Source organism: Taurulus bubalis, assembly GCF_910589615.1.
Source record: "Taurulus bubalis genome assembly, chromosome: 9".
Lineage (NCBI taxonomy): Eukaryota > Metazoa > Chordata > Actinopteri > Perciformes > Cottidae > Taurulus > Taurulus bubalis.
In genome coordinates, this window is record NC_136597.1 from 5799139 (window position 1) to 5810797 (window position 11659).

An 11659-nucleotide genomic window follows, 5' to 3' on the forward strand; every position below is an offset into this window, starting at 1 on the left:
GCTTTAGCCTAAGAAGAGGGGAAGTCTATGGTCGTATGAGGCAGGAGTTGCTCAGTGGGATTTAACTTTCTATTTTTGGATACATTCCATGACATAAATAATTCCCGCTCGGTTGACTCAGTCTGTATTGGCCTGCGAGGTCCAGGATAGTTTAAAACACTAGATGGCGTGATGAGCCATTTTCAACTAATGAACTACGGATGTTTCCACATTTGGAAAGACATTTTTATATTAACACCAGAATTTATATGTTTCATCACAGCACAGTAATATCATTGTTTACAGTTTAAAAGAACAAATCTTGTTTAAGTGTGAAGTATCTCTCTAAGCATTCAGTTGGGTGGGTAAGTAAATAAAAAACATCCTATAGTATCATTCTAAAACCGACACAGAAGCTATTAACTTGAAGTACAGACTTGTATTCCTTCACAATTTTAGCCTCCGGCATTCACGGAACAAAGTGCCACGTAAGAACTCAGGTTGAGCCATGTATTCATCCAATGCTTTTCTCTGTCAAGTTGTTCAGGTCAAAATGTCATTAGGGCATGCAGAGGCACCCTCTTGACTTGGTTTGAACATTGACATTATAAAGGGTCAAATGTGCCACTTAAAGGTAGACTTCAGCGTTCGTTGCAGTACCGGAGAGATAATATATAAATGACAATGAGAAACAACATACTTAATTCTGTGGCCAACCATTACAAACAAATGTGTGTACTTTTGTTGATAAAGCCTGGTCAGCCGGGTAGTATATTACTTCCTATTACAAATGAGATTTCTGGATAGCCAATTTCCCAGCAAATATCACTTATCTCTTGGGAGAAACAATACCATGTAAAAAAAGGCAGACAGCAAATTTCAGAGTGAAAGTGAAAACATTTATTTTTGAAAGCATATTTCACATCATATTATATGATAAGAAACCGCTGATCAGGGAGTGTACTTTACTCGGCAACGTCTTTTCCCTAAAAACACACAAAGGCAGGGTTTGATTAGGTTGATTTAAATCAAACTTAACTCACAACAGCATTCTGACACATGAACTGACATTTTATTTGATTGAACAGAATTGTAGAGTTACCTTGCCAGAGTCACGGCTCTTTGCTCTCAGTTTGTTGACCTGGGACTCTGCAATGTCAGCACGCTCCTCAGCCTCCTCCAGTTCATGCTGGACCTTCCTGCACTTGGACAGGTGAGAATTGGCCTGCTCCTCCTGGAATAACACAGACATAGTTTAAAGGTTACATTTAGGTCAAATGTGTTATCCTTATGTGTAGTAGTTTATAGTTATGTAAATATGACATAACTGTTTGAGATTGACCGAGGTTGATGGTGTATATGTATTTGCTTATTACAATGTCAATTTTTCGTATTCATATTATTGCTTCTGAGTATCAGTTTTAGTTTAGCAACAAATACATGTGACCATACGAATGTTTTTTTTGTAATAACATTGATTCTCCAACCTCTCCACCACTTATTTTCGTTTCATAAACCAGTTATCAAGAATTATCGTGAATAAGAAAATGAATGCTTTTACTTTACATCATTTTACTTTAAGAAATTGATCTGTGCAAAGAATATTGTATGTTAGTTCAAAAATCATTCTGACATTTTAACTACCTGTCAGTATTAAAAAGTAATATGTTTTGTTCTTACCGCTTCCTCAGACTGCCTCTTGTAGGCCTTCACCTTGAGCTGCAACTTGTCAACCAGATCCTGCAGCCTGGCGACATTTTTCTTGTCCTCTTCAGTCTGTAATAGACGATATAGATGTGCAAGTTAAACATTTTTTAATGGTTATAATATTGGATAATTTTGTCCTGTACATTTTAACTCCCAAAGTGACTGTACCTGATAGGTGAGCTCCTTCACTCTCCTCTCATATTTGCGGACACCCTTAATAGCATCTGCTCCACGTCTCTGTTCACCCTCAACCTCTGATTCCAGCTCACGCACCTTCAAAAAACAAAAAGAAAATAAATAAGTGTCCGTATTGTTTCAAAGTCTTTCTTCAGCTGTGCAAATCATAATATGACTTTCTTACCCTAGACTCAAGTTTCTGGAGCTGCTTCTTGCCACCCTTCATGGCCAGGTTCTCAGCCTCATCCAGACGGTGCTGCAGGTCCTTAACAGCGACCTCCAGGTTCTTCTTCATCCTCTCTAAGTGACTGCTAGTGTCTTGCTCCTTCTTCAGCTCCTCAGCCATCATAGCAGCCTGGAGAAGACAGCATAACATGTTATTTAGCAATATCTTTAAAAAACACAGGTTGGAGTAAAAGTAAGAACAAGTTCATTTCAAACCTACATCAGTGATGGCCTTCTTGGCCTTCTCCTCTGCATTTCTTGCTTCCTGAACAGTGTCATCCACTTCACCCTGGACCTGGACCAGGTCAGCCTCAAGCTTCTTCTTGGAGTTCAGAAGGCTTGTGTTCTAAAAGATAAAATGATATTCTCACGTAAGTCATCATATGCCTGATATTTACGCTGTTGTAAATCTCATTAGACAATTGAATTATTGGAGAAATTAAAGGAGCTTGTTCACCTGAGAGTGCAGAAGTCCAACACGCTCACTGGCATCCACCAGCTCTTGCTCTGCGGTTTTGCGGCTTCTCTCTGTCTGTTCCAGAGCAGCTCTGAGTTCCTCAATTTCAGCCATCATCAGACCGTTTCTGCGATCCACCATGGCAGCTTGTTCTTTGAAGTCTTCCTGGGCTCTGACAGCATCATCAAGGTGCAATTGTGCATCCTAGTGAAAAAATATCATGAAAATGTTCCCATGAATGCTAAAATGTCCCTGTACTGACCATAGTCTGTGGAATAGCTCAATGTCTTACATACCTTCAGCTGTGTCTGCACGTTCCTCAGTTGCTTCTGGGACTCAGAAGCCTGGCGGTTGGCGTGGCTCAGCTGAACCTCCATCTCATTCAGGTCTCCCTCCATCTTCTTCTTGATTCTCAGGGCATCGTTCCTGCTCCTGACCTCAGCATCCAGAGTGCTCTGCATGGAGTCGGTCACTCTTTGGCTGTTCCTCTTGATCTGCTCCATCTCCTCATCTTTCTCTGCCAGCTTCCTGTCCACCTCACCCTTAATCTGGTTGAGCTCCAGCTGGACACGCAGGATCTTAGACTCTTCATGTTCCAGAGTTCCCTGACAATATCAAAGAATGAAATATTTATATCTGCCTTGAAACCTTTTAAAGTTTGTCACATGATTTAGAATTTAATTTCTGAAGATCTCTTATGAAAAAAATAATGTACCTCAGCCTCTTCAAGCGCTGTCTGGATCTCACACTTCTCTGTCTCCACCTGCTTCTTGGACTTCTCCAGCTCATGGATGTTCTTGCCAGTCTCACCAATCTGTTCAGTCAGATCTGAGATCTCCTCTGCAGATAGATACATTTGTTTTGTATTGTTAGTCCTTAAAAAGTAAAAACTTTAGTTTAACACATTAACGTGTGTTGAATACATTGTAACTTTTAATTGATGTAGAACTCACGTTGCAGGTTCTTGTTTTCACGCTTCATGGTCTCCAGTTGATCAAGAGCTTCCTCATAAGAGTTCTTCATCTTGAACAGCTCAGTGCTGAGAGAACGAGCCTCTTTCTGTGCTCCCTCAAGCTCTGCCTGACCCTCCTCATACTTCTGTTTCCACTCTGCCAACACCTGAATAACACAATTGCACAGGTCAGTTGGTTATGTAGCACTATAGAGACAAATATATATCTGTATCGTTGTTTGTATGGCTCAGCCACACAAAGTGAACAATGCTACCTTGTCAAAGTTCCTCTGCTTCTTGTCAAGATTGGCAGCCAGACCGTTGGCCCTCTCCACATCAATCATGAGGTCCTCCACCTCACTCTGGAGTCTCTGTTTGGTTTTCTCAAGAGAAGCACACTTGGAATTCACTGCCTCAATCTGTTCCTCAGCCTCCTGGAGGCGCTGGGCCAGCTTTTTCCTGTTTGAAAAGAAATGCCGCTCATTGAAATACAAATAGTAATATTGATACAAGGAATGCAGTTGCCAGTTGAGAATCCCTAAAACCCCAGACTTCTGAATTGACCATTTAATTGTTTGAATGTCACTCACTTGGATTCCTCAAGCTCCTCAGTGCGCTGGATAGCATCAGTTTCATACTTAGATCTCCACTGAGCCACCTCACTGTTTGCCTTCGACATTCCACGCTGCAGCTCAGCCTTGGCCTCCTGCTCCTCCTCAAACTGTTCCCTCAGCAGATCACAGTCATGGCGAGCTGATTGCAGTCCATGGGCAAGAGCATTCTTGGCCTGTTGTAAAAATTATTCATGAATGTACAACCTTTCTAAATTCCAAAATGAAAAATACCAATACACACTAATTCAATGGTTTCTTACCTTAACCTCCTCTTCAATCTGTCGCTTCATTTCCTCAATCTGCTGTGTGAAGGCCTGTTTGCCTCTGGTCAGCTGGGAAACAAGGGCTTCTTTCTCTTCAACTTGACGGCTGAACTCACCTTGTGTGAAAGATGTCATGATACATTAGTTCATGTTACGTTTCTCAATGACATGCACAACAGAACATTCAATAATTACTTGTAGCTACCATTTTCTGTCAGGAGACGTGCTTTCTGTGCACTTGTGTCATTGATCTGACGAACATTTTCATCATTCTTGGTCTTCAATTCGCTAAATTGGTCCTCAAGAGTACGGCACATCTTTTCAAGATTTCCCTAATGAGGAAAAGAGAGATGAGATGAGTGGTCATATTTCATTCATAATATGAAATGCATTATTATCTACCTTCATTTGGGAAATAAAATAGTAATGCAATGTGTACCTTTGCTTTAGCAACATTCTCCATGTTGCTGGAGAGGTCATCGATCTCCATCTTGTATTCACTCTTTTCCTTCTCAAGCTTCTGCTTAACACGCTGGAGGTTGTCAATCTGTTCTCCCAGCTCAGCAACGCTGTCAGCCTGCTTCTTGCGAAGAGCAGCAGCAGTGGCTTCATGCTGCAGAGTGGACTCCTCAAGATCACGACGGAGCTTCTGGAACTCAGCCTCACGCTTCTTGTTCATCTCAATCTGAGCAGAAGTGGCACCACCAGCCTCCTCAAGCCTCTCACTGATCTCCTCAAGTTCCCTGGAGAGGTCAGCTCTCTGCTTCTCCACCTTGGCACGAGCAGCACGCTCAGCCTCAATCTCTTCCTCCAGTTCCTCAATGCGGGCCTGTTGAATGTAGGTGTAATTTCTTTCAGTAAACTTTCACTTTGGATACACAATAGGAAATGGGTGCAGTCATGTTTTGTATCACAATATGTCACCTGAAGCTCCTTGATCTTCTTCTGAAGCTGAGCACCCATTGACTGCTCATCTTCAACCTTGCTGAGGAGCTGACTGCATTCAAATTCCTTCCTGTAAGTTATAGATAAAGTACATATAGTTCATGCAGTTGACCAACATTTTCAAAAGAAAGGTTGTTGTTCAAATAAACTTTACTTTTTAATTTTCTCATCAGACTGCTGCTTGTCATTCTCAAGATCCATAATGGATTCCTGGGCCAGTTTCAGATCACCCTCAAGCTTTCTCTTGGCTCTCTCAAGGTCCATGCGCAGCTTCTTTTCTTGCTCCAGAGAACCTTCAAGCTGAAGAAATAAAATATGTTTTTAATCATCGCGTTCAAGAACAATCTTGCTTTTCCAATCCAAGTGTCTTGGTGCACTTACATCATCCACTTGCTGCTCAAGCTTGGTCTTGGACTTGGTCAGAGTGTTGACTTTGTCTTCCTCAGCCTGCAGGTCATCAAGAGTCTGCTGATGAGCCTCCTGAAGTGCTTTCTTTTCCTTGGTCAACTTAGCAATGCTCTCATCCTGAGAGGCCATCTCCTCGGTCAGATTCTTGACCTAAATGTGCAAGAAAGATGTCATCAATAAGCGCTCATCATTATCATTTTGCTTAATTTTCTGGACAGCTTATCATTTACAAACCTTGTTCTCTGTGGCATGTTTCTCCTTCTCCACTTTGGCCAAGGTAAGCTCCAGGTCATCAATATCCTTCTTGAGCTCAGAGCATTCATCCTCCAGCTTTCTCTTTTTGGCAGTGAGCTCAGCATTGATTTCCTCTTCATCCTCCAGTCTCTCAGTTGTCTCTTTGAGTTTGGCCTCCATCTGAATCTTGCTCTTGATAAGCCCCTCACATCTCTCCTCAGCATCTGACAGATTCTCTGATTCCTAGTCCATTGAATGTAAATAGACATTAGCACACCAACAATTAACGACAAGGAAAAAGCAAAACTGTCTTTAGATGTGAACTCACAGCTGCTACTTGCAGCTGCAGATCATTCTTCTCCTGCAGGAAGGACACCATCTTCTCCTCCAGTTCCTTCTTCTTTGCCAAGGCAGTAGCCAAGTCAGTTTTCATCTTATCATAGTTCTCCTTCATGTTTGCCAGCTCCTTCTCAGTTTCAGCAGTCTTCAGCAGAGGCTTGATCTTGTAGTACACCTTCATCCATGGCCAATGCTTCACATTCATGAATGAGCGGACATTGTACTGGATGGTATAGATGGCTTCCCTGCAGACAAGAAGTAGCTGTTAGGGACCATGTTTGTTCAGATCTGTCATTCCATCATTTAGAATGAGCTGTTTTCTACATGCCTCCTCTCAGTCATCTTCACAAACTCCTTTCTCATGACGTAACCACGGCACAAAGCTTGAGTCATTGTGACCAGTGATGCCAGTTTTTCATCTCTCATCTCCTCAAGGGTACCCAGCAGACCGGCCTTGAAGAACACCTGAGCAAACAACAAATAAGTTACAGGTAGGATGAACTGAGAAGGTGAATACTTGTTCCGGTACAAAAGGACGCCTTTAGGAAAAGGACGCATCAAAAAGATGGAAACAACAGTCATACTTCACATACTGGACTGAACAAAAGCAAAGTGCTTACCTTGGTGTGTCCAAATTTGTACTCATCATGATTAACATCAATTGACCCAAGCAGCTTCTCTGAAGCCTTCTTGTTGTCCATGAACTGGCCATCAGGGATGACACTGGCATTCAGTACCTTGTACCTTTCAAAAGAGAGTTAATGGTCATTTTGTGACCTTTTCATATCAATAATTCACCATAAAATTCTATGAAAATGTCCATTTGATACCTCTGCTTGAAGTCAGCATAGAGAATTCTGCTGGGGAAACCTTTCCTGCAGATTCTGATACCTTCCAGCACACCATTACACCTGAGCTGGTGGATGACCAGGAAGTTCTCCATCAATCCTGCAAAAAATAGACGTTTTAATAACTTCATTGAATAAATAGTTAGTATCTGGATGTATGTAAGCCATACCAATAAAAGCAAACCACTCCTCGAAAACTCGATTGAGATTATGTTCTCTATGTACCTGGAGTCTTTGACTCATTGGGAATCAGGCAACGCACAAAGTGAGGATGAGTGCTCCTCAAGTTAGTCATCAGCTTGCCCAAGTTCTCCTGTAGATCCAAAGTGGTGTCATATCAAGAAATGTTACAATTGTAAATTTGAGTATGAACTGAGACATATAAGATACATTTGCAATGTTAAGCCTTACCCTAAACTGTGAAGACACAGTCTGCATAGAACCACCCTTCTTCTTGCCTCCCTTCTTGCTGCCACCAGTCTCTGTTGATCATTTTAAGTAGATATGTTTTCTTAGAACTACACATTCAATTTGCATGAACACATGCTATAATAAAAAATGTACAGGATCTATAACCTTAAAATGTGTTTTAGTTTACTGCAGCTACTATCATACCTTCAACTACAGGTGGGTACAGAACAGGCAGCAGTTTCACGCTGGATTTCTGGTAAAGCTGAATGACAGAGTCATTCAGTGGATCCTTGTTCTTGTCCAGCCAGCCAACGACATTGTAGTCCACGGTACCAGCATAGTGCACCAGGGAGAAGTGGGCCTCAGCCTTGTTTTTGGCAGGCTTTGGCTTCTCAAATGCTTTGTTTTTGCCAAGATGCTGGTCATACAGCTTGTTCTTGAAAGATACATCTGTGGCCTTGGGGAACATGCACTCCTCTTCAAGGATGGAGAAGATGCCCATGGGCTTGAAGAAAGTGGGAAGAAATATGTAATTAAGTGATACATTAAGTCAAATTAAGGAAAATGATATAGAGTCACAAAATTAAATGATTACCTTTTCAATCAGCTCGATGCAGGCAGCCAAGTCCATGCCAAAGTCAATGAACTCCCAGATAATACCCTCCTTCTTGTACTCCTCTTGTTCCAGGACAAACATGGTGTGGTTGAAGAACTGTTGCAGTTTCTCATTGGTGAAGTTGATGCACAGCTGCTCCAATGTGTTGAACTACAAGGATACATATAATCATTAGAACCTCGTTGTGTTAATAACAATAAGTATGCCATTAAAAGTATTGGCTACTGAATTGTGGGAATTAAAGCTTACGTCAAAGATTTCAAATCCAGCGATATCCAGGACACCAATGTAGAACTGCCTCGCCTGTTTAGTGTCCAACATCTGGTTGATACGGATGACCATCCACAAGAACATCTTCTCATAGATAGACTTGGCCAGGGCGGTCACTGAGTTGCTCACCTGTATACAAATAACGATGTGATTTGATTAGTTAACTGTTAAAAATAAATTGGATTATTGGTGTTTTTAAAGTAAACACCTACATGGCTTTTATTTAATCTAGTGATCCCTGTACCACATTATATTAGTTTTACTAATATAATGAATCTGTTTAACAGTAAGATATTGGATATTGATAATTCATGTTTACCTGAGGTACAGTCTGTCCCTTGGTGACATATTCATTTCCGACCTTCACTCTAGGGTAGCACAGAGCTTTCAGCATGTCAGCGGAGTTCAGACCCAGCAAGTAAGCAACCTTGTCAGCATCTGAAAATAGTTCAGTGATTTTCATTATGATATGAACAGAAACCAGTGTGATCAAGAACTGTATTTATCTTAATACTGTTCCCATGCTACTCACCCTCTGTGCCATCAGGCTCAGCCTGCTCCTCACGCTGCTTTTGCTTGAACTTCATGTTACCATGGTGGAGCACTGCGCCTGTCATCTTGTAGATGCTCATTTTTTCTTCATTGGTGAAGCCCAGGATATCAATGGCATTCTGAGATGGAAAGAGAAAAGATGTGTCCACACAAAACATAATCACTTTAGAAAATGCACTTAGTTTTGCATGCATTGCGGAATATATATTTAAATTTTTTGAAGTGAAGTTCACTCACATCAGTGGCTTCCAGCTCAACTTTGTCATCAATACTGGCCACAGTGATCTGACCCATGCTGCACATGGGGAAGTCGTAAGGGTTGGTTGTGATGAGTGCCAAATCTGGTGATCAAAAAAGGTTGAAAATGTCAATACTTATATCTTATTTGAAAACTGTAAGTAGGTGAAATGTTGCAACAGCTCAATCATTTACCCAGCAGCTCAGGTATGTGGGCTGTCATCATCTGGTAGAAGATATGGTAGCCTCTTTCCTGCTTAAGCTGGAATGTCACTCTAGACTTCTCCAGCAGATCTACAAATATTGTTCATAAGTCAGAGATAGGCCAATTCTCAAATCTATTCATTTGTATGTACTAGGAGTATTATTACTTACATGTCTCAATATCAGCACTAGCCAGTTTGCCAGTTGAGCCAAAGTGGATTCTGATGAATTTACCCTGTTTGGAACAAAGATATGTTTAATGTGCCTCTACATGGACAATCAGTAAGGCTTCTCACATGTGCAGAAAGTGTTTCATACTTACAAAACGAGAAGAGTTGTCATTCCTAATAGTTTTGGCGTTACCATAGGCCTCCAGCAGGGGATTGGCTGCAATAATCTGATCCTCCAGTGAACCCTATAATCAGGTATTACAAGTGATATCAGAAAATTAGTTTGGAAAATGTTCCATTGGCAAAGAACCCCAAATTGTATTCATCCGCAACATACCTTTGATGTGTCCCTCTTCGGTCCACCAACTGAGATTGTTGCAAAGTACTGGATGACACGCTTGGTGTTCACCGTCTTTCCAGCACCAGATTCTCCACTAGGTATAGACACAGACTTATAAGAATTTGATCAAGATATTTGACTATCCTCAATAAAGTCAACAATTGCAAATGTACTAAACTTACGTGATCAAGACGGACTGGTTTTCCCTATCTGTTAAACAAGAAACAAAATAATGAACTATGTTTCACTGCAACAGAAAACTCATAGCGATATATTCTACATTCTTATGATTATGACTTACCAGTTGCCATGAACTGAAAAGCGTTGTCAGAGACAGAGAAGATGTGGGGTGGAGCCTCCATACGCTTCTTGCCTCTATAGGCAGATACACACTCAGCATCGTACACTGGGAGCCACTTGTAGGGGTTCACAGTGGCACAGAACAATCCAGAGTAGGTCTGAAAGTTATCAAAAAGATTCAACAGTTAACATCATGTTTCCTACAAATAAAGTAAGTTTCAATACTTGAAATACTCTAATGATTCTCATTAGATTGTCTTACGTAGATCATCCATGCTGCATAACGCTCTTTGAGGTTATACAGCACAGAGGCTTCATTGAGATGGGTCATCATGGCCATGTCCTCAATCTTGTCATACTTGGGAGGATTCATTGGATGGACGTCATCTTCTTTAACTGTCCTCTCCTGAAACAGAACATTTGTCACAATGAGAACTGATCATACTGAATTCACTGTTGACTCTGACTTTATGATACCAACCTCCTTTGTATCCAGGACTGTGACGGTGACTTTGCCAGCATCTTTCTTGAGGATTGTTGCCTTCAAGTACAGCTCCTTGACATCAGCTACGTAGCAGGCACTCTTGGCATCAAATGCTGCGCTTTGAGCCGCAATTCTCTCCTTCTCTGGCTTCCGGAGGTAAATTGCAGCTTTGCCATATATGGCCATCTCCGCGTCTGTACTCATGGTGGCGGCTTATGTCTGTTAGATAATTACAAAGGAACTGCCATCTTAGACTATTTTTTTAAGTTCATCTAATTTGCATCACTTGAACTTGAAATATATGAACAAATCCACATTGAAACCATGTCTGTGTATAGTTACAGGTGGTCTTCAACTTTACAACTTTACTTACAAGTTAAGTCTTATTCATACTTCCTGTTACAGAAAATACATTTAAAGATGTTGAGTTTTGTCAAAATGTTGGGATGAAAAACTGCAGACTTTAAATCTATCAGAAATATTTTCCATATGTGTTAAACGCTTGCAAAGAATCATTTAAAAGTTACCCTTACCTGACACCCTCTTTTGAATCGTATTCACCAATCCTGTTCAAAAGAGATTTTGTTATTTGAGTAGGTCTAAAAACAAAATTCATGCGACAATCGTTTATATTACTATAACTTATTTCTTAAATGAAGAACACATTCAAATTGTGTTAAGCTTAAAATAAGATAGTTTTACCACAGGCAGGAACTCAGGTCTTCACTGTCACACGTTGGTGGTGCCCTCAAGTAGCCTTTATATTGAATCAGGTTTTGATGACGCAGTAAAAGTTAAATATGGTATACACACCATATGTGGTAAGGCAGACAGCTGACCATAACACACATGTTGTTTCAGGTTTCAGTTGGTATGGCCAGGTCTTGATTTTTGCTTCATCATTACTTCAACAGAAGTTTATTTTAG

At 40.9% G+C, this 11659-nt stretch overlaps 1 protein-coding gene across 1 annotated transcript; it reads right to left on the reverse strand.

Annotated features, from left to right (window-relative positions):
* Positions 1 to 856: 856 nt before the first annotated feature.
* On the reverse strand, positions 857 to 11298 carry LOC306741910 (myosin heavy chain, fast skeletal muscle-like). The gene is made up of 40 exons (XM_079224246.1): positions 11266 to 11298; positions 10730 to 10951; positions 10511 to 10654; positions 10250 to 10406; positions 10131 to 10158; positions 9946 to 10042; positions 9761 to 9853; positions 9610 to 9673; positions 9430 to 9528; positions 9235 to 9338; positions 8978 to 9116; positions 8765 to 8883; positions 8425 to 8574; positions 8155 to 8325; positions 7764 to 8064; positions 7560 to 7630; positions 7374 to 7461; positions 7131 to 7248; positions 6921 to 7044; positions 6629 to 6765; positions 6290 to 6545; positions 5962 to 6204; positions 5701 to 5877; positions 5474 to 5619; positions 5299 to 5389; positions 4814 to 5203; positions 4580 to 4706; positions 4372 to 4490; positions 4088 to 4284; positions 3773 to 3956; positions 3499 to 3664; positions 3261 to 3385; positions 2842 to 3150; positions 2546 to 2749; positions 2309 to 2434; positions 2048 to 2218; positions 1855 to 1959; positions 1660 to 1755; positions 1082 to 1213; positions 857 to 965 (listed from the first exon to the last, which is right to left on the reverse strand). The coding sequence occupies exons 2-40, from the start codon at positions 10934 to 10936 to the stop codon at positions 945 to 947; spliced, it is 5796 nt and encodes a 1931-aa protein (XP_079080372.1). The 5' UTR covers positions 10937 to 10951; positions 11266 to 11298; the 3' UTR covers positions 857 to 944.
* Positions 11299 to 11659: the final 361 nt, after the last annotated feature.

Coding starts and splice junctions, on each gene's coding strand:
- LOC306741910 (XM_079224246.1), bottom strand. CDS start 10,936: ATGAGTACAGACGCGGAGATGGCCATATATGGCAAAGCTGCAATTTAC. Junction 6,205..6,289: donor TGCAGCTGCAAGTAGCAGCT/GTGAGTTCACAT, acceptor TCAATGGACTAG/GAATCAGAGAATCTGTCAGA. Junction 1,756..1,854: donor TGAAGGAGCTCACCTATCAG/GTACAGTCACTT, acceptor CGTCTATTACAG/ACTGAAGAGGACAAGAAAAA.